The following is a 24408-nucleotide window of genomic DNA, read 5'->3' on the forward strand; positions in this document are numbered from 1 at the left end:
TGTTTCTGGAAATTTAAAATAAAATACAGCATGTTTACTATGAGAATCTAAAAAGGAGGAAGATCTAGTGAATAAAATTTTAAAGTAGGCATTTAATTGCTTTTATTATCATAGTTTTAAAATTTTAAAGGTAGTTCAAAAGAACACATACTGATATTTTCAAATTTGTGTTTATAAACTCGAAAATGTAAAATAGGGAATAGTTTCTTAAAATATTGTATTTTTGCAAATTAAGATAGAAGTAAAGCTAACAAAATGTTTACATTTACTATTTCCTTAAAAGTTAACTTCAAAAAGAGTAAGTATATTAATAAATGTTCTTTTAGAAGCAGTAGAGGGAACTAAAATATCTATAAAGATCCTTAACTGTACCCATACTGATTTTTTCCTATCTTTTTCTTCTACTCCTCATTCACAGATGATAAAATACAAAATTAAATTACTCTCGTCATCTGGCCTTGATCAGATCCAAAGTTATTTATCTAAACCTAGGCCCTCTGTAGAAAATCAGTGGCCAAATCCTAAAGGTATCCCTTTACCTCACTGCAGAATTTCCCCAGGCTCCATGCTTGTCTGTGAGAATGTTGATAATTTTCTGGATTAGCTGAGTTGCTGTCACATGGTCTCGATATTTAGCTGCTCTTATCAAATGATCACACATCTTCTCATCTTCTCGTTTGTCTGCAGAATACTGGGCACACAGTGACTTGGATAGGAAAAAATGAACATCTATTAATACTATAAAAACATGGAAAAAAAACTTACAACACACCATAAAATAACTTTTAACGTGAATTGAACCAACCAAAACTTTAAAATTACTTTCATATCCCTCATTAGCCGAACTGAGATTTAGTGATCTACTACCTCAGTACAACAATCCCCCAAGAATTCATTTCTCTGAAGTCATTCATGAGATACACTTAGAAGTAGTTTTGAAGCAGACCTAAATACCTGGAAGAAGCCCACCATGAGAAGATGCAGGGATCCACATTACAAGTAAGTAGCAAGAGTGGGGCTGAAAGGCACTCTAGGCAAAGTAACTCAGAGGAAGAAGGGTAAAAATGAGTTTGGAGAAGTAGGCAGAGTTTAGTACCATTTAGTACTGAGTCACTACACTAAGGAGTTTAAATTTTAATTTAATGCAATTGGATATCAGAGGAAATTTTTAAGCTGGAGAGTGATGTGGGATTCTATATATAGATATAGATACCTATATCTATATAAATATATAAAATGATCTCTATAGCTCTATTTAAAGAATAGATTATAGGGGTTCCTGGGTGGCTCAGTCAGTTAAGTGTCTGACTTTGGCTCAGGTCTGATCTCACAGTTCCTGAGTACAAGCCCCACGCCGGGCTCTGCGGTAACAGCTCTGAGCCTGGAGCCTGCTTCAGATTCTGTGTCTCCCTCTCTCTCTGTCCCTCCCCTACTTGTGTGCACACATGTGCTCTCTCTCTCTCCCCCCACCCAAATAAATAAATAAAAATTTTAAAATAAAGAAAGAATGGATTATAGTAGGACAAGAGAAGTTTAGAAGAGACTAATCATGAGGCCCTAAAAAGGTCCAGAAAAGAGGCAATGGTGGCATGCAACAGTAAACCGAGCTAATTCTTAGCAACCTTACAAGATGACAAAAGCTTGCTCTTTTAAAGTGTAGCTATGCAAAATGAATCAGCAGTAGTGTAATCACCCAGGAACTTTTTAAAAATGCAGAATTATAGCCATACGCCACACCTACAAAATCAGAATCTAAACTTTAATAAGAACTCAGGGTAATTTATAGATTAAAGTTTGAAAAGTACTATCTTTGATATTATCAATTTTACCAAAATCTGTTAGGATTCTTTAGCAATAACCAGATACAGTATAATCACTAGGTTTCAAGATATTATTTCTTTTTTTCTGAAATTCAGATTCTTCTGGAGTCATTATTATAAGGCCTAGTTAATAAATTGCTAAAAAAAGGAAAACAAAGATTAACGTAAACTTGATCTTTAATTCTATTTACACAGCCTAGTGGGCTTCTCCTCTTAACTTCCAAATGCAAGTTCACATCTTCAAGCACATTGTAATACATAACAAATAAGAAGTTATAAAAATTTGATGTTGGAACACATATTACTGGCTTATGTATGTGACATAACATTGTGATTTCCTGCCTTTCCTACTATATTCCAGTTCAAATAGATTGTTGCTACACACTACCCTCTGCACTGCCCCAGTAAAAAGAGAGGGCACTAACTGTCCTAAACCAGTTTGAGTAATCATCACACCCACAATGACAAACCAGCCCAGGGAAAGGCACTTAACCTAACTGATGCATTAAGAAGGTCAAAAATTTTGTTGGATATCCTATTCCTTCTTGTTAGGGTGTAAAAGAGGGAGTGTGTTAATTCCATGAGTACTGAAAGCTCTCTCCACAGCATGAAGAAGGCTAGCCTGATGATACAGTCAAAACCCAAAATGAGTTGAGCTATGAGAACTAGAGAAGTATAGAGCTTATTCCAAAGAGACTTTTTCTTTTAGACCTTTTATGAGAACCTATAAGATCCTCTTTACTCACTGGCCAGTATGAATTAGGTTTTCTGTTCATAACATCAAAAAAAAACCTGATAGGGTGTTTATGTATATGACTAAGGAATTAAATATTTCTTAGTCTGTGAAAAGCACTAGCCACTAGGGACCAAAAGTTGCATTATCTTAATAGCCTTTGCCTGGGAGAATCCCAATTCCCTTCAGGTTGGTAGGAGGAAAGTAGTAATAAGAGTTTATTATTGACATTAAATTACTAAAGCTAAAAACTGATTTAATTTTTTTTTAAATTTTCATGTATTTACTTTTTAAGAGAGAGAGAATGTGCATGAGCAGGGGAGAGGAGCAGAGAAAGGGAGAGAGAATCTTAAGCAGGCTCCATGCTCAGTGTGGAGCCCGACATGGGGCTCAATCCTACAACCTGTGATCATGAACTGAGTTGAAATCAAGAGTTAGATGCTCATCCAACTGAGCCACCAAGATGCTTTAAAAATCATATTTAATAATAACATATACAGAAAATAATTAGAGGCACATCTAAACTGCCATGAAGGAAGAGAGAAAATGGGAGAGTTTAAGATAAATGACTATGTATTATACACATACACATATACGAAACTGAAAAGCAAGATAAAAGCCAGATTAAATTATCATCCTTGGTAATATCTCCTATCAGTCTTGGGTAACTAATTTGTTTTGCTTCTTCAGATCTAACTGTCCTCACCTGCAGAATGAAGGGATTATTTTAGCTCTAAGAATTGGAAAACTAGAAGATTTGTTAGTGCCTGTACACTGGTAAAAGCAAATTATTTATTTTATTTAAATACTGATGTGGAGAAAATAAATCATGTTAGGAACTAGAATAATTTATAAGAAATTAAGGGAAAAAAACATATTCCACATACCAAAAAAAAGACAGAGTGAAAGAAACCACAGGATAGTCCAGTTTGTCAAAAATATGATTTGAGCAAATAAAAAAAATATGATTATGAAATACTTGAAGGAGCAGGAGTGTAAGTGAAGACAACAAGGGAATTATTCCATTGTAACAAAACATTAACTGCTATGTGTTATTTTCTGAGATTCATTCAAGAACCAGGCAGCACACTATAGGTTACTTCATATCTAAGTCAACCATACACTAAAATCAAAAGGACAAAATGGTAAACATTTGAAGAATTTTTATATCTTCAATATTTAATACTATATCCATAAACTGCCTTGCCTAACCTCACCTGATAAGAGGAAATTAATGATGAAAAGTAGAAAACTATTGGCTTTAATACACCCCCTCAACACCATATATAGTGATATTAAACAGTACCAAAATAGTAAAAAAAAAAAAAAATTACTGAATAGCTTATTTTTTCTTTTAGTAATATTAGAATAATTTAACTAGCAAATTTACTTTGCAAATATTTGGTAAGTTATTTGCCTGTTCTTGAAAAAGCATAATTATAAACACAAGAGTCTAAGGTAAGCTAAATAGTAAAATGGCTTAAAGTGTTCTTTAATGGATCCTCCTTTACAATTTAAACAGCAACTTTTCATATCTGACATAAAATCTATAGATATAAATCACATTAAAGGGCTATTCTTTCCCGATTATCAATCTCTGTCTCATTGTGGAACATTAGAGTCACATTCTGACCTTAAAACATGATAAAAGGAAACCAAACAAGAATGTTTTGTAAAGATATAATAAACTTGTAACTATTTTTTAAAAATATCTTTAAAATGTAATTTGAACACGTTCTTATTAAAAACCAATAACATATTCTTTGTATGACGTACCATTCAAAGTGAAGAACAGATGAGGAATATTTACTTCAAGATCAAATACATATTACTTATGGCTGGAGTATATATTTGTGAATATGTGCTTGTGGTTGAAGACCGACTGGAGGTACCCCAAAAAACCCTACTCACTTGTCAATAAAATCAAGAGCCAAATCTAATACTTTCACTCAGGTTTACTTTACATCAACTTTTCAGTTTTCCTATTTTAAGTAACTCATAAACTGGGCAATATGACATCACAACAGTGACCACAAAAATATCTGAATCTAAAAAGGAAAGAAGTAAGCACCTTAAAAACTGACAGTTCAAATATATTTGATTATTGCTAAGGAAATATAAGAATTATTACTGTAGAATAAATGAATGTAAGAAATAAAACCTACTTCTTACAAGAAATTCATTTACTTGTAGGGAAAATAACTGAAGACAGAAACAATTTACTGGCCATTTATAATTCAAGCGACTAGTCCAGCTCTGTAAATGTAAATGAAAACATAAAAACAATATCACATTTGGTCTTTCCTTCCAGAGGCTACATCTCTACCTAACTTAACTATCTGTCCTTTGCATGAAAGCTCAGACAGCAATGAACTTAAAATGAAGCAGATTCTTCTAGTATCCTCCTATCATCACTTCCTTCTTGATGGTTAATCTTTTTCCCTTAGTATTACTCATTATGAAATGCTGGCATTTCCTTAAGGCTTTGCCAAATGTCCTTTGGCAATGTCAGTCACTCCCACATCATCTCCTATTATCATCATACATATACCTTTCAAATTTTTCACATCTGCCCGAGCTGTTTTCCTGAACTCTGAGCCCACATTTCTATCTGTAGGAAATTATCTAATAAGCACCTAAAATTCAAAGTGTACAAAACTGCAATTGCCATCTTTATCCCAAACATACTACTATACTTCCTCTTCTGTGACTTCTCAATTTTCCTCTCTTCACGTCTCCTCATTCCATTTCAGCAAAACTCATTTACTTCTTACCATTTAACACTCTTTTGTTTGTTTTTTTAATGTTTTATTTATTTTTGAGAGAGAGAGAGAGAGAGACAGCATGAGCAGGAGACACAGACTCCAAAGCAGGCTCCAGGTTCTGAGCTAGCAGTTAGCACAGAGCCCGACGCAGGGCTTGAACCCAAGAACCATGAGATCATGACCTGAGCCGAAGTCATACGCTTAACCAACTGAGCTACCAGGCGCCCCTACCACTTATCACTCTTACCACTGCCTTAAGACAGATCTTAGTAAGTTCACAATGCAGTTCTTGAAATAATCTTTTAATTGCTCTCTTACAAACAGTCCCAGAATTACCTCGGGAAGAATTTATTTTAGTTTTGCACAGATAATATACCCTACTCTTTAAAAAGTACATGACTGTCTAAAATAATGAACAATTAGGACCAAATTTTACTAGCAAGGACTTGTGGCCTTCAGTAATTCATCAATGTGGTATATTACCTTTCAACATGCCTGCCTATGGATCCTACATGCCAGATACACTTGGATTTTCTGCTATTTCCCAAATGTCTATCTTTTAAGACATTTTCAAGAGTTAGGAAATCTATCTCTCCTATAGCTTTTATATGTGAAACAAGATTAAAGGCGTCTAATGAGAAGGTAAGATAGAAATGTGAAGGATAAACTACTACCGAAGAGGAAGTTATTCAGAGAGAAAGAGAACTGCAGGCAGAGGTCCTTTTGATTCTTTAGCAGAATATACAGAGGGGGAAAAAAAAACCTAAAAAATTCCAAAATAATTAAAAATTAAATAGATCAATTCAAAATAACTTACAGATCAATGATAAAATCACAAAGAAAAACAGGAATTTGTGGCAATTAGAAGAGGCAGAATTTATAGCTTTAAATGACAATGTATAGCTTTAAATGTTATGTGATAAAATATTAAATATTTAAGGAAGAAATAATACAAACCTGAAACTCTTTGATATGAATTAAAGAGTATACTGTGATTAACTTTACATTACAGGAATAGAAAACAAAAACAGGGGCGCCTGGGTGGCTTAGTCGGTTAAGTGTCCGACTTTCGCTTGGGTCATGATTTCGCGGTTCGTGGGTTCGAGCCCCGCGTCGGGCTCTGTGCTGACTGCCAGCTCAGAGCCTGGAGCCTATTTCAGAGTCTGTGTCTCCCTCTCTCTCTGACCCTCCCCTGCTCACGCTGTTTCTCTCTGTCTCTCCTAGAAATAAAATTTAAACAAAAACAAAAACAAAAACAAAAACAAGCTAATCTAATTTGTGTAAATAAACACAAAATCCATAAAAAAATAGCATTCAGCTATATATAAAATTAAGTTTATACACCATGATGAAGACTTTAACCATGGAATGCAAGATTGATTTAATATCTGAATATCAATCAGTATAAGTTACCATATAACACAAAAAGAGTAAAAACGTATCACCTCAATAGTTTTTTTAAAGCATTTTACAACATTCAGAACCATTTCATGATTTAAAAAAAAAAAAGACAGTCTACAAACAAGGAATAGAAAGAGATTCTAAACCTTAGGAAGCACATTTATGAATATCATTCAACTAAAACTGGGGATAAAACAGGTATGTCCTCTCTCTCATGCCTTCCATTCAATATTGTTAACAGGGTTCAATCCAGTTCAAATGACAGGTAAAAAGAAGAAATAAAAGACAGTTTGAAAAAGGAGTAATACAGCATTTATTTCTAGATATGTTCACATATGTATTAATCCTAAAGGTTCTGGAAAAAAAAAACTTTAAGTAAAGCTGACAAGCTTCTTAGATACAAAGTCAACATATTAATACATAAGGTCTATATACTGTCAATAACCAACTGGAAAATGAAAATAATCCCATTACAAAAGCATTAAATTATATAATAAATTTAAAAATACACAAAACTATACAATGAAAACTATAAAACACTGCTAATAGAACTTAAAGAAAACTAAGTGGAAAAACAGACAATGTTTACAGATTTTAAAACTTCATATTGTCAAAATACCTACTCTCTTCAAATTGATTTTACAGATTCAACACAATCTTAATTAAAAATTTAGCAGCCTTTCTTATGGTTATTGACAAGCTGATTCTAAAACATATGAGCAGGGTGCCTGGGTGGCTCAGTTGTTTGAGTGTCTGAATCTTGATTTCAGCTCAGGTCATGATATCAGAGTTCCTAAGATGGAGCCCTGCATCAGGCTCTAGGCTGACACCTTAGAGCCTGCTTGAGTTTCTTTCTCTCATTTTTTCTGCCCCTCCACTGTTCACACATGCATGCTCACTCTCTCTTTCTCAAAATAAATAAACATTAAAAAAGAAAATATATGAACAAAAGACAACAATAACAAAACTGTTTACATAAGAAAAAGAAAACTGCAGAATTTACACTATTTGAATAATGCTATAAAATTTGAAATCAAGAGAGTTTAGGTTATTAAAATAAGAAAGAATATCTTTTCAACAACTGGTACTAAAACATATGGCCACTCACACGAAAGAAAAAAAGAAATAAAAGTTGTCTTCCCTTCATACCATAAACAAGATGTTTAATTCAAAATGAATCAAAGATCTAGATACAAAAATTATAACACTTCTAGAAGAAAACATAGCAGAAAATCTTATGAATCTGGGGTAGGCAGAAAATATTTACAGTGAAAATTTTAGACATAAAACTATAAAAGAAAATCATAACTGTAAATAAACGAATATATTAAACTTTACCAAAATTTGTAAAATCTTCTCTTTAAAAGATACTATTTAGAAAATGAAAAGATAAGCCACAAATTGGGAGAAAAAATAAGATAATGGGCAAAGGATTTGAACAGACACCTCACAAAAGATATACAAATGACTAAGTCATGAGAAGATGCTTAGTCAACTGGGAAATTCAAATAAAAACCAAAATAAGCTATCACTATATATCCAATAGAAGGGCTAAAATTTAAAAGATTGACAATATCAAATATTGGCAAGGAGCTATGGAGCCAATGGAACTCTCATACCTATCTAGTAGGTTAGACTATAAAATCTACAACTACTTTAGAAAACAGGCAGTTTCGTTTAAAAATATACTTATAACAGCACCTAGCAATTCCACTCCTAGGTATTTCCTCAAAATAAGTATGAACACATTTACACAAAACTATATTGCATGAAAATGCCCATAGTATATTTCATAAAAGCCAAACGCTAGAGGTACCCAATATCCACCAAAACCTGAATGTATAAAGTAATATTACTCAATAATAAAAAGAAACAAATGAGTGATATGCATAATAATGTGGATGAATATCAAAAATGCATGTTGACCAAAAGAATCCAGACATTAGAGTACCTACTATATAATTCCATTTATATGAAGTTGTATAGTATGCAAAACTATCTACAATAACAAAATCCAGATGAGCAGTTGCCAGGGGTTAGGTGTATATCTGTGATGGGGAACTGACCAAAATGAATCATAGGGGAATTCTCAGAGATGACAGAAACTTTCCATTACTTGACTATGACAGTTCCACAAGTGTATGCACTAGTCAAAACTCATTATATACCTAAAATGGATGTGTTTTATTATCTGTATAAACTGTAATTCAATACAGTTTATTTCCCAAGTTTTAAAAAAGTGAATAGGTTATTGACAGGGAAGAAAGTAGTTCAAATATATCAAAAAAAAAAAAATTACTCATATATCAAATAGGTAAATACTCTCTATAAATCAATAAAGAAAACACAGATAACCAATAAGAAACTGGGTAAGACACAAACAGGTACTGCAAAAACATTTTTCAATATATATACGTAACAAGCAGGAGAAAGGAGATACAGTTTCATTTGTAAATGAAATCCAAATAAAAAACAACAAGGTTACCACAATACAACTACTAGAATACTAAGTTAAAAAGCACTGATGATTTTTGATGACAATGTGGAGTATGGGAAAAGCTATGCACTGACTGGGAGTGATACACACTTTGCAAGACGCTATGGCAATACCTATTAAAATTGAAACCATAAATACTTTACAGTCAAGTAAGTCTAGCCTACAGAAATGCATAAGCATGTATAACAAAAGACTTGTAAAACTATCAATACTATAATAATAGTTACAAACTGGAAACAATCTAATTACAAAGAATAGAAGGGATTATGAAAAACTAATCATCTATTCATGTAATGGTATACCATACAGCACTGAAAATGAAATAGGAAAATGTAACTTTCGATTTCACAAAAATGTTGAATAATACGAGATCAAAACACATGCTTCATGATTCCAATAATATAAAGTTCAAAAACTGCTGAAGAAATTTAAAAAATACTAAAAGACATATACTTAAGTGTTGAAAGTAAAAACAAAAGCAAATAAATCATTTCATAAAATTAGAACAATATTTAGCCTAATGAGACAAAAAGGGATTGTGACTGGATAGACACACATAAAGGGCTTCTCCCAAGCACTTTCTTTCATTATCAAGAAAAGAAATTATTAAATTAATAATGTTAAGTGCACACTGTTTCTAGAGTTAAGTTTCAGTACATTTTATGAAAAACAGATTATTAAGCACATTTTTTATTAAGTCTGTATATTATCATGAAATAAAAAATAAATCCCAGTTAAAAAGTTCCAGGCTAAAATCTTAAAAATATTATATATGCCTTTAATATTAAATAAGCAATTAAAGTATATTGGAAGTCTCCTCCCTAGCTGGCTAGTTGTTTTCTACAAGGGTAATCACTATTAATAGTAATATATAGTTCTCATATAACTGGAATCAAACTATAAGTCATTCCATCTTAGAAGATATAGTTCTACCTTCTTTCTTTCAGCTACACATAAATTATTACATTTTTAGTTAACTAAACATACCTTCTGGTAAACACCTTTATGTGCACTACCTTAGTTCCCAATTTGTCTCAAAATCTCTTACACTATAAATTACTTATCTCATGGGAAAGCATTTAAAAGGAAAATCACCTTAGGGACAAGTAAAGAGGCTTTTCAATATTTGACTTTCGAATGTCTTTGTACTTGATCTTTAACTCATATTTAAAGTCTAGTAGTTAAAAAAAAAGTTAACCACAGAATCTTACAAAGACTCCTGAAAAAGACTTAAAAAATGAAAGCTTAACAACCTCAACAACAAACGAAAGTCAACCAATGACAATGTGTGACAGCCCCCTTTAATTCTGAAGTGATTCCTCTGTCATCCAACGCCTCAAAGTATTGATTTCTCACAGCATGAAAAAGCCTAAGCCAATGAAACAGATATAGCATCATCTCCCCAATAATAGCATTCAAGGTTAAAACAGGCAGAACACTTATCAAAGTATCTCTTCTATTTCTTATTGTTTTAATGGAATGGACAAAATGTGTTAAGTTCTTATCTCCACAAATTGTAGTCTTCAAACAATTATTTTAAATAATTTGAAGATTAATAAAGGTTTTTTACTTTAGATATTGATAATAAACTTATTTTAAAATGCTTTAACACAATATTTGTAACTTTACTGCAACTTTCCTTATGCTGAATATTAACTTAGACAAACTGATTTCATATAAAGCCTGCAGACAACATATACAAGTAAATAAAGTAAAATGTGATTACTACCTGTAATCAATAAAATTAATTTGGAATTTAAACAGACAGGGTAAACTTAAGTAACTGTGTTTTTAAAAGTCATAATGAGAGAGAAATATATCGTTACAAAAGAGTATGTAATTATACACACATACATATACACACACTCACACACACAAACATGGAGAAAATCAAGAAATTTCAATGTCTTAGCTTTTCTTTTAGCTAATTTGCACAAGAGCTAGATGACCTTAAGCAAATCCTATCATCTTTTAACTCAACATAACTACCAAACTAGATTTTTTTAAGCATACAAAACTAGACTTTCTTACTTGTATTAGGCTAATACTTTCAAATACATAAACTACTACAAATAGGTAAGATTTTCATTTAAATTTCAATTTTAAATATTTTATGAACAAGCATAAAACCAAAATGACAATATGATTCATTCTTGTAAAAACCGTAATTCACACTGTGGTTTAGAATAGAATATAGAGCCAAATGACTTAAATTTAAATCTTAGATCTGACACAGTAATCCTTTGGCAAATTATTTAAACCTCTGTGCCTCAGTTTCTTCATATTAAAAAAAGGGTATAACATAATATGTTTTTAGGAAGGATCAAATAAGAATATACATGAAACAATTAGAATTTTCCAGGCATATAGTAAATAATACCTAACATTTATTGTAGGCTTAGTCATGAAGTGAACAAATTTCACAGCAAACAGTCCCTTTCTTCCACCATCTCAGTGTAGCTGAGAAACAGGGGGTTAAAAATAAATATAATATGAGAAAACTTCTAAAAGAGGTATATATGGTGTATTTGGGAGGAGCAATAAAGAACTATTCAGAATCTGAGAGAGTTTCAAACAGAACTTAAAGCCTATGTAACTGTTCACCAAGAAGGAAGGGCGTGTTTAAGATAGAAAAAATAAAATAAAACAAAATAAAAAGGCAAAAAAAAAAATAAAAGCTCACATAAACACCTCTTTAAAAAGAGTAACAGAATAAGACATGTAATTAACACAATCCTCTCTTCTTAAATCTCCCGACACCCACTTATATTTTCCTTGTCCAATACTGTGATCTATAAGACATGGATATCTGGTCATTCAAATGGTCACAATATATAATTGGTCTTTATCCATAGTTTCTGGCTTACAGCTCTCAAAATCCCTGGAATTTCTTAAGTGTTGAGAGTTATGAAAGTGTCTTTTGTTATATTAATGAGGTAACTACTAGACACCCAAGGGTGCAGAGTGATTCTCAATAAAACCAACCATATGGTTAACGTGTTGGTAATTTTCTGTTCCCACCACTCCTCTGACTTCCTGGAAATGGAGAGGGAACAGAGGTTAAATCAGTCAATGGCCAATAACTTAGTCAAACATGACTATAATATGAATCCTCCATAAAAATCCAAAAGGACACATTTTTTGGTCTCTTTTGGAGAGCTTCTGGCTTGGGGAACCAGATGGTTTCCCTATGTCATCAAGTCAAGCCCTAACCTCCACAAGGACCAAAGCTCCTTTGTTCCGGAGCTCACTCTATGTACCTCTTCATCTGGCTGTTGATTCATACCCCTTATCATATCCTTTAATAATCTGGAAAATACACGTGTTTACAGATACAGCAGATTAATCAAAACTAAAAAGGAAGAATTTAGAGCCTCCAATATGTAGCCAGTTAGTCAGAAGCCCAGGTAACAGCCTGGGGCTAACCATCTGAAGTGGAAAGTGAGAAGCAATTTTGTATAAATGAACCCTTAATCTGTGGAATGTGATGCTCATTTCTGGATACATAGTGTCATGTCAGATCTCAGTTGAGTTCTTAGACACCCTCATATCTGAGAATTGCTTGGTATTGAGCAGGCGTAGGGGACATATCCCCACTCCCATGTTTGAATTAGGTCTAGGTACCCTAAAAGACCTCGGATGCCTGTAAGTTTTTACCTGTTTCTTTCAAAAGAAAATTATTTCTCAAAGGTTTAAATAAATCATTTAACATATAGTTAACTATATTTATATCAGCTGAATACTGTTATATTGATAGAAGTCCTTTAATTCATATTCAAATGTACGGCTAATAGACTAATTCAAATATGAATATGAACTGGCTTTTAGGTACTGTTCTCAAATTATCTATAATAAAGACCCAGTTCTTGTCTTTACTATTTTTTTAAAAATATGTTTTAAAAATATTCTGACATTGCAAGACATTTAAGCTATAAAAGTTAGTAAATACTTATTTAATTTCTGTACTTATCTCTTTGTGGACTTGTTATAAACAATTTTCTCAGTATACCACATTTAAGCAGGACTAGTCTAATAGATAAATAGAAGGGATCTATTTTATCAACTCAAGTACTATCATGTTCTTATATTCAGAACTTTACTTTGCATAGTAATAAACCAGAAATAACAGAAGACAAAATTTTAATTTCATATGAGCAATTTTTAAGTGATAAATGTAAGAAATACACTATGAAGATTTTAATTTAGATTACTTTATTTTAAAATTCACTAGGAAAAGGCCAATTTTTATACTAATACATAATTTGGTCAACTATTAAGACAACCAGGACATATGATAAATTAAAAGTTTAAACAAAGACTAGATAGATGTATAAAAAATCTATTTAGATCTTTTCTTAGAAGAGATTTTTGAGTAGCATTATGAAGTTTAGTCTTCAATCAAGAATATATTTTCAAAGATTAGAATATACTGGAAGATACAAAGAAAAAATTTTTCATTTTGGATTTAATTTGATCAGTGCTGCTCACAGGTATGAGTTCAATTTTATCTATGCTGAACTCCTTTGTTTTTTCTAGTTTCCCACCTTTTGTGGCGTGCCCACCAACACAGCTCTGTTTCTTAAAGCTAGAGAAGGATCACTTACAGTCTTCAACCCAAAGCAGAAAATTTGGCTGAAAGTGGCCTTCCTTTGCCCCAACAATAACAGTACTTTTAGTTTCACAAATGACTCTAAAATGTATGATTTTTAAAAAAATATGTGTGTATACATATGCCCTGTATTGGTATGTATACAGTCTCAACAAAACTTTCCCACAGGAAACTGAAAGCAGCAAAAAAATTAAAAATAGAATCACTCTATGACCTAGCAATTGCACTAATAGGTATGGATCCAAAAGATACAGGAATGCTGATTCAAAGGGGCACATGCACCCCAATATTTATAGCAATGCTATCGACAATAGGCAAAGTATGGAAAGAGCCTAAATGTCCACTGACTGATGAATGGATAAAGAAGATACACACACACTATGGAATATTACTCAGTGATCAAAAAGAATGAAATCTTGCCATCTGCAACAATGTGGATAGAACCAGAGTGTATTATGCTAAGTGAAATAAGTCAGTCAGAGAAAGACAAGTATCACATGATTTCACTCACATGTGGAATTTAAGGTACAAAACAGATGAACATAAGAGAAGGGAAACAAACATAATATAAAAATAGAGAGAGAGGCAAACCATAAGAGACTCTTAAATACAGAAAACAAACTGAGGGTTGTTGGTAGGGTGATGGGTGAGGGGATGGGCTAAATGGGTGTGGGATACTTGTTGGAGGATACTTGTTAAAATGAGCACTGGGTGTTATATGTAAGTAATGAATCACTAAATTCTATTCCTGAATCACTAAATTCTATTACACTATATGTTAACCAACTTGGATTTCAATTTAAAAAATAAAAATAAACAAATAGAAAAAAATAAACAAATAAATAATAAACAGTAGAATCAAAAAGGAAAGAAAGAAAGAAAGAAAGAAAGAAAGAAAGAAAGAAAGAAAGAAAGAAAGAAAGAAAGAAAGAAAGAAAGAAAGAAAGAAAGAAAGAAAGAAAACTGAGAGCAGAAAATGTTGTGAGCCCAGCTATTCAATCTGGCCCTTATCAAGAAGCTGAAATATAAAGTGAGACATGTTAAATCACATGTTGGAAAGATCTCTAAAAATAGTATGTTCCAGACTGAATACATGAGACTCTGGAAATACACTAAGAAATAGGATTGTGTAGTTTAGGTAAAGGGCACATAACAGAACATATATGGTAAACCTGGGAGGGAATTTCCCTTAAGGAATATGATAGTCACATTGTCAATCAACCTAAAGAAAGAAAAGAGAATCTTAGAATGAAGAACTACCAATATTCTCTTCCCTCCAAGAATGGAGGCAGATGTGCCTGTACTGTAAGAAGAAGGAATATGATCTGGAGCTTTCTATGTGGAAGGGTTGAATTAGCCCCTTGCAAAATGGCAAAGGGACAAGTCTAGAAAAATAGATCAAGAAAGGTCAAGAGAAAACGTTCTAGGCAGAATTCCAGAAGATACAATATCCACTACTGAGTTGTTGTTTTTTTCTGCACTGTGACACCCTCCTATCATTGCTAAACCTATAAATGAGAAAAGGAAAAAAAAAATCTATGTTATACTGACCAAGGAAAAAGAAACAACAGCCACTCCTATAAAAGCCACTTGTATGATTATAAGAGGTAACCATCAAGACTCTAACACAGATGTAGTCTGGATCAAGGCCCTATGGCAGAGGTGAGAGTTCCAGATTAACTGTGGGATGTGTAAGCATTTCTTGGATATTCCAGAGATTACCTAGAATAGAAAAATGCACTCCCAGAAATCTTGCTTGTATCTGTGTTGATTAATCCCTGGCAGACATTTCTTCTTTTTCTTTCTTTTGGGGTAAGTTCCTTCGTTTTGTCATTTTGACAAATGTAAATGAAAACTTAAAGTTAAAAAGTTATAACTAACACAAAGAAATTAAATAAAGAATGCTAGATCCGAAAGAAAGAAAGAAAGAAAGAAAGAAAGAAAGAAAGAAAGAAAGAAAGAAAGAAGCACTCCCTTTGATACTGACAACACCAGCTGTGTTGTTGAACACTTAATAGTAATAGGCACTTTATGTTTATCAAATCCCACGTACTTGTCACAAAATTACTATAGGCAGGCACCACTGTTATCTTGATTTTAAGATGAGGTAATGGTGCCTTAGCTCACATAGCTAGTAAATGACAGAGCCAAGATTAAGGCACTAAGTTATCTCAGTGGAAAGTCAGCACTATGGTCTTATCAGCTAGGTGAAACAATATAGTGATTCAGACATTTAAAAGGACTAGAATATTCCCTTAGTTAATTACACTAGTATTTTATCATTTTCACAATTACCAAAATTTTTATCTAAGGTAAATAAAATAATAATTACAAAAGCTACACTTAATTGTCAAGTTTACCATTTCCCTGTTCCTGTTCCTGTCCCCTTGATGAATNTTATGATGACTCAAGATATACTAATCAACCAACTCTTCACAAAGTGAAAAAATTTAATCATATAAAATGTACATCAAAAAAGAAATGTGGCAAGACAATATGGTGCATTAATCACCAATGCAGAATCATCACAGGAAAGTGAATGATATAATTTTTAGAAAAAAAATTAATGTTTAACTTATTTCTGAGAGAGAGAGAGAGCATGAGCAGGGGAGGGTAATAGAGAGGTGGAGACACAGAATCTGAAGCAAGTCCCAGGCTCTGAGCTAGCTGTCAGCACAGAGCCTGACGCAGAGCTCGAACCCATGAACAGCAAGATCATGACTTGAGCCGAAGTTGGACGCTTAACCGACTGAGCCACCCAGGCGCCCCAGTATCACTTTTAGATTCAATAAAGTTATCTTTATCTTTGATCATCAGTCTCACACTTACTTTTTAAGATGAGACAGTCAAATGAAAGCAAAAAGTTTAAGGGGAGAAAAAAGAAATATAAAAATTAAAAGAGGAAGAATAAAGATGACAAATATGAAAGCATAAATAGGAGACTGAATTAAAAATACTCCACATTGTCTCATAATTACAACAATACATTAAAAGTTAGGGAAAAAAACAGTGTCACAGTATTCATTTATACTGCATTTCAACCACTAAATGAAAGACAAAATGTGGAATTCAATTCAAGAACATAAGAAATAAAAAATAAATAAAGATTATAATTAAATTATTAAATAGATCAGACTTACTTTGTATTCTCCCAATCTTACATATAAATGGGAATAAATCTATCAAGTCAGTAAGAAAAGATCAAAATAAACAGAAAAACACAGATTTAAGGTTTAGTTTCACAAATCTTCTATAAAAGTGAAGGAAAAATGAGACAAACACATGTAATGATATACCATGTTCATGGATTGGAAGTATTAATATTGTTAAATCTCCATACTATGCAAAGGAATCTATAGATTCAATGTAATCCTTATCAAAATACTAACAGCATTTTTCACAGAACTAGAACAAAAACACTTAGATTTGTACACAACTAAAAAAGACCCTGAATAGCCACAGGCATCTTTAGAAGAAAGGATCAAAGCTAGAATGATCACAATCCCAGATTTCAAAGTATTCTGCAAAGCTATACTAATCAAAACTATATGGTACTAACACAAAAGCAGAAATATAGATCAATCAGACACAACAGAGAGACAAGAAAATGAACCCATGTTTACACAGTTAATCTATGATGAAGGAGGCATGAATATACAACAGAAAAAAAGAAAGTCTTTTCAATAAACGATTTTGGGAAAACTGGATAACTACATGAAAAAAAAAATTAAACTAGACCACTTTCTTACACGAAACAGGAAAATAAAATAAAGACCAACTACCTGTGAGACCAAAGCCATAAAACTCCTAAAATAAGACATATGCAGTAAACTCTTGGGCATAAGTCTTAGTATTTTTTTTTATCTGTCTCCTCAGGTAAGTTCAGAAAAAGCAAAAATAAGTATATTTGGACTAAACCAAAATAAGAGGCTTTTCACTGAGAAGGAACCAGCAAAAAACAAAAAGGGGAACCTATTCAATGAGAGAGGACATTTGTAAACGATATGTCCAATAATGGGTTAATATCCAAAATATACAAATAACCCAAACAACTTAACCCCCCAAAAATAAAAAGTTCAATTTATAACTGGGCAGAGGACCTGAATAGACATTTTTTTCCAAAGCAAACATATACAGATAGCCACAAGACCCATAAAAAGATGCTCAACATCATTAATCATTAGGAAAATGTAAATCAAAACCACAATGAGATCTCACACCAGTCAGAATGGCTAGTATCAAAAAGAAAAAAAAATACAAATGTTGGTGAGAATATGAAGAAAAAGGTAACCCATGTACACTGTGATGGGAACAGTATGAAGGTTTCTGAAAAAATTAAAAATACAAACACCACATGATTTAGTAATTCCACATCTGGATATTTACTTGAAGAAAGCAAAGACACTAATTTGAAAGATATATTTTTTGTAGCACTATTTATAATAATCAAGAAATAGTAGCAACCTAAGTGTTCATCGATAAATGGATAAAGATGATACATGCATGTGCGAACACACATGCACACACACACACACACACACACACACACACAGTAGAATATTAATCAATCATAAGAAAAGAATGAAATATGGCTATCTGTGACAACACAGATGAACCTTGAGGGTATTATACTAAGTGAAATAAGTCAGACAGAAAAACACAAATACCATTTAATTATATTTTATGTGGAATTCAAAAAAAAAAAAAACAAATGAACACAATCAAAACATACTCATAAGGTTATGAGTATGAGATAACAAACTGGGGTTGCTGAAAGGGAATGGGTAAAAGATGGGTGGTGAAGGGGATGAAGAAGTACACACTTCCAGTTATAAAATAAATAATTCATGAAACTAAAATACAGCACAGGGAATATAGTCAATAATACTGTAATAACTTTGATTGGTAAGTACACTTATCATGGCGATCACTATTTCATACACCTGACACTAATATGTCAAATATAATTCAAGTAAATAAATTCAGCTGGCCCTGGAACAACACATGGGTTAGAGGTGCTGAGCCCCTGTGCAATCAAAAATCCACACATAAATTTTAACTTCCCCTAAATTTAACAACTGATAGCCTACTTTTGACTAGAAGCGTTACTGATAATAGAAACCCTCAATTAACACATATTTTAAATCTTATGTTTTACAAACTATTGGTTTACAATAAAGCAAGCTAGAGAAAATGAAAAGAAAACCATACAGAAAATAAGTACATTAATTATGCTGTACTACATTTACTGAAAATAATCCACATTTAAGTGGACCCACAAAGAGCAAACCCATGTTGTTCAAGGATTAACTGTAAATTTTTAATTAAGTTAATGGATAATTTCAAGATTAATAATCTAATAACTAATACTAGTAACTAAGGGCTAGACCAAATAAGTTATAAGCACCAGATTTGGTGTTAGATTTAATGACCTTTAAGGACCCTCATATTACAAAGAATTTAAGTATCTGGTCCAATACAACATAGTTAATTAGTGGCAGAACCAGAACTGAATCCTAGCTCCGACAGATCCCAAATCAGAGTTTTCTATCATACACTGAAGACTGTAGCATTAGTTTTAGATTTCACATGTAATTAAATATTTTAAATTAATACCCTATGTCTCATAAAATAAAAGCTAAAAACTAAACAACTCTTTAGGAAAAAAAAGAGTGGATCATAGGATATGTAGAGGGTTTTTAGTTATTAAATCAAAAAGCAAGTCTGAAAATTAAACACTGTACAAGATCTATATAACAACAACCATACTATAAGTTCAGTAAATAATAATTATAGGGATTTAAATTTACTGACTTTATGTGTCATTACATGCTACTGACAAAAACATTGATAAAGTGAATATCCACATGCAAAAGAGTGAAACTGGGACTCTTACCTTACACATACATAAAAATCAACTCAAAATGAAGTATTTATACGTGAAACCTGAAAGCATAACACTCCTTGAAGAAAACATAGGGGAAAAGCTCTTTGACCCTAACGTTGGCAATATTTTTTTATATTTAACACAAAAAGCACAGGCAAGAAAAGCAAAAACAAATAAGTGAAACCACATCAAACTAAAAAGTTTCTACAAAACAATCAACAAAATGGAGAGACATCTACAGAATTTAAGAAAATACTTGCAAACCAAATACCCAATACGAGACTGATACCCCAGCTATATATGGAACTCATACAACTCAATAGCAGAAAAATAACCTGATTTTTAAAATGGGCAAAGGACCTAAATACATAGTCTTCCAAAGAATATACACAAATGGTCAACACGTGTATTATTTGCTCACCACCACTAATTAACAGGAAAATTCAAATCAATACCACAATGAGATGTCACTTTATACTGTTAGAATGGCTATCACCAAGAAGACAACAGATACCAAGTGTTGGGGAGGATATGAAGAAAAGGGAACCCTTGTGCACTGCTGGTGAACTGTAAATTGATTCACCCAATGGAAAACATTCCAGAAGATATTCAAAAGTAAAAACAGAACTACTTTATGATCCAGTAATCCCACTTATTACGTTCAAAAGAAATAAGCCACGAAATCTAACAAATATCTGTACTCTCATTTTACTGCAGCATTATTCAAAAGTCAAGATGGAAATATTCTAAGTATACTACCTATTGATAGATGGTTAAACTGTGACACACACATACACCACACACACACACACACACACACATACACACAACTGAATATTACTGAGCCTTTATAAAAAGTAAATCCTGTCATTTACAACAACATGGATGAATACGAAGGATATTATGCTAAGTGAAATAAGCCAGACACACAGTAACAAATGCTGCATTTCATTTATATGTTGTATCTAAAAACAGAAGTTGAGCCCACAGTAAGGGAACAGAATGGTGGTAACCAAAGACTAAGGGATGAGGGAAAAAGAAAAAGATTGATGAAAGACTATAAAGTTTAAGTTATGAGATAAGTAAGCTCGAGATACCCAATCTATGGCATGATGACTATAGTTAATAAGAATTTATGGTAAACTTCAAATGTTTTCTCACCACACACAAAAACTGTTAACTATGTGGGGTGATGTATGTGTTAATTTATTTAAATGTAGTAATCATTTCACAGTGTACACATATATCAAACCATCATGTTTGTTGTGCACCTTAATATATACATATTTATTTGACAACCATACCTCAAAAACTGGGGGGGAGGGAACTATGGAAATCTAATAAGCAATACAAAAGAACATAATTACTCCTTTTTGTTATGCTTCTACTAGACTAGGAACAGAACATCTTATTAAAATCTAAAAGAATCTAGGATCTCACATGAAGGAATAGAGAGCTAAAAGTATACAGGCATTTGGTATATGGTAACAGTGACATTTCAAAACAGAAAAAAATTTGGACTATATAGTAGATGGTACAGGGAAAATTATGTTGTCATATACAATAAATTAAGTCAGAGGCACCTGGGTGGCTCAGTTGGTTAAACATCTGACTCTTGATTTTGGCTCAGGTCATGATCTCACGATGTGTGAGATCGAGCCCCACATCGGGTTCACACTGACAGCAAGAAGCCTGCTTGGGATTCTCTCTCCCTCTTCTTTCTACACCTCCTCAGCTACCATCTCATTCTCTCTCCCTCAAAATAAATAAATAGACTTGAAAAAATAAATTAATTCAGATTCATATCACAGTTTATCCTAAGATAAATTACAAATAAAATATTTAATGTAAAACAATAAAACTGTAGAAATACTAAAAGAAACGAAGAAATTCCTTTTTAATCTATGCATGGTAGACCTTTTCAACTACCAATCAAAATATTCAGAAGTCATAAAAGAAAATATTCATAAATCCAACAACAGAAACATTTTTTAAAAACTTCTGTAGGACAAGAAAACAATCCATCATATGTAAGCCAACAAATTGACAAAAATATTTGCAACATAGAGATATGATTCCTTAATATATATAGTACTTCTACAAATCAATAAAAAAAAGGAAAACAATCCAACAGAATAGGCAAACAGTATGTTCTTAGAAAAAGAGAGACATGGCTAAAAAATAATCAACCTCACTCATAAAAAGCAAAAATAGAAGTTAAAACATCATGAAGAAATAAAAACTGGAACTATAAACCACTATGGCTAATCTATGACAATAACAGAAGTCTAAAAGTTTAACAGCACATTCTGTTAGGAAACAGACATATGTTGCTGTAGGAAAGAAAAAGAGCTCCAAAAATACTAAATTTAAAATTCAAAATAAAAAACATTATAGATATGTTAGTATTTGTACAAGGAAAGGTGAGAAGTACATATATTCCTATTTATATACATGTGCATGGGAAACTGAGGATTCATAAGAAACTAGCAATGGTTTCCTTAAGGGTGAGGCAGTGGTTAGAGAAGGATTTATCATTATGCCTTCTCAAAATTTTCTTCATTTTAAATTATTTACAAAAGGTAGTAAACAGAAAAAAAATTTAATTTAAAAATAATATCTTCTCTATAGAGGGTTTAGATAATGCTGACATTATATGAGATTGTGAAAAGAGCACCAAAAGTTAAAACTTCTAAGAGGTATTCTTGTAAAGGAATAAGAAATAGAAAAATGAAACTTGAAGGAAAACCATGAGAAGTAAAATGCTGATGGAGCACCTGTGTGGCTCAGTTGGTTAAGTGTCCAACTTCAGCTCAGGTCATGATCTCGAGGTTGGCAGGTTCGAGCCCCATGTGAGGCTCTGTGCTGACAACTTGGAACCTGGTGCACGGAGCCTGGATTCTGTGTCTCCCTCTATGACCCTCCCCAATTCATTCCCTCCCTACCTCCCTCTCTCTCTCTCTCTCTCAAAAATAAATAAAAACATTTTGGAAAGAAGGAAAGAAGGAAAGAAGGAAAGAAGGAAAGAAGGAAAGAAGGAAAGAAGGAAAGAAGGAAAGGAAGGAAGGAAGGAAGGAAGGAAGGAAGGAAGGAAGGAAGGAAGGAAACGAAGAAGTAAAAAGCTGATGATCAGAAAAGCACCAGGTAAGGAAAGTCAAACAAAAGAATTTGAAGATATAAAGGTTGGTCATCAATGTTAGACAATACAGAGAGTAAGAGAGAAGAAAATTGAAAAAGAGCCAGTGGATAGCATAATTAGATCATTAATGATATGCAAAAGAACATTTTTAACACATTTGTTCTAAGACTGGAGATGAAAAATAGAGTAGTCATGTTCTAAGACACTAAAAGTGTCAGGGAGTGAGAAAGTAAACACACCATTCAAGCAAAAGGGGACGAGAGAGCAAAGTGAAAATGAAAGCCTGAGAATTCTAACAGCATTTAAACAAGTTGTCAAATCTCAGACTATGATAATTAGACAGGAAGATATCAATATATCAACTCTGGGAAGCTACAACATACTCCCTAAAAGGTCAATTGGTAGCTGGGGGGGGCGGGGGGAGGGACTCCAAACATATTAAATACTAACATCATATAAAATAATATACACTTTGTTAAAGGACACCACAGAGGGTAGTCAATGATTATAAAGATCACCAAAGACATTAAGTAAAAATAGGATGTTTCAATCAAAACTACTCTTTAACAGTGAGCTGCATTTCATACTTATTGAAGGCCTGGGACTGAAAGTTCATGGTATTCTGAAAACAGATATCAAGGCAGATCTCACAAGTAACAGAGGTGCATCATCTAAGGATCTTTTTCACATTAAGAATCCTATTAGAAAGAAAACACTAAAAAGTAATTGAATTTCCCTCAGTTATCTTCATCTCTGTCAGCTCCTGCTATAATAACTTACTCTCCAGAGCAGAGATAACTCAATTCTGTCCAGCAAGCATATGTTATGAATCTCCAAAGCAAACTTGTCTAAATCATTCTGCTCTTCTATCAAGGTTGGCTGTGGATATGAACTCTGACAGAAAGCAAACAAATTTATTTTTATCTTTTCAATAATTCACTTCTTCATGCTTTGATGGAAGAAATCATGAGACAAATTAATGGTTTGCAGTTATGTTACAAAGTCAGCTGAAATGGTTTCCATGACTTAAACAATAAGACTTAATTAATTAAATACAAAGAAAATTATATCTCCATATAGTAAAACTGGTAAATTACCTGAAGTTTCAATTTTATATAGTTATTTCTAACAGTTTGAGTTCAAGTAAAAGAATACTATTTATCAGATGCTATTAACTGTGATATCTCAACTGCAATTTCAACTATTTCATCCTTTAACAGTATAACTTAAATAATAGTTCTTACAACAATATGTATTTCCTATCTATATTCTAAGCCAGCTTTTTTAACAAAAAGGAAAAAAACATAAAAAAGAAAAGGTATACTATCAGAAATTAGTATCAGAAATGCTGAGTTTCTTAATTTAAATTAAAATCTGCATAACACTAAAATTATTTGAAACACTAAACATTCAAGTAGGTGATGAACATAACTATTTTAATCCACACATTATAGAATGATGTAAAATTACCTTTATATAAAAAATTTCATGTAAAAATATTTTATATGAAAATTTTGTGTAAATAAAACACTTTAAAGAAATATGCATTTAAGAACA

General features: G+C 32.4%; 1 protein-coding gene across 6 annotated transcripts in view; it reads right to left on the bottom strand.

Annotated features, from left to right (window-relative positions):
* The window catches only part of LRBA (LPS responsive beige-like anchor protein), a 720310-nt gene that overhangs the window by 378760 nt on the left and 317142 nt on the right, over positions 1-24408 (bottom strand). For all 6 annotated transcript variants that reach the window (XM_077770789.1, XM_077770783.1, XM_077770775.1 and 3 more), the window contains one exon: positions 540-706. In XM_077770789.1, the coding sequence (XP_077626915.1) occupies positions 540-706 (167 nt within the window). The remainder of the gene's footprint in view (positions 1-539; positions 707-24408) is intronic.

Source organism: Crocuta crocuta, unplaced genomic scaffold (genome assembly GCF_008692635.1).
Source record: "Crocuta crocuta isolate KB4526 unplaced genomic scaffold, BGI_CrCroc_1.0 scaffold345, whole genome shotgun sequence".
Taxonomy (NCBI): Eukaryota; Metazoa; Chordata; class Mammalia; order Carnivora; family Hyaenidae; genus Crocuta; species Crocuta crocuta.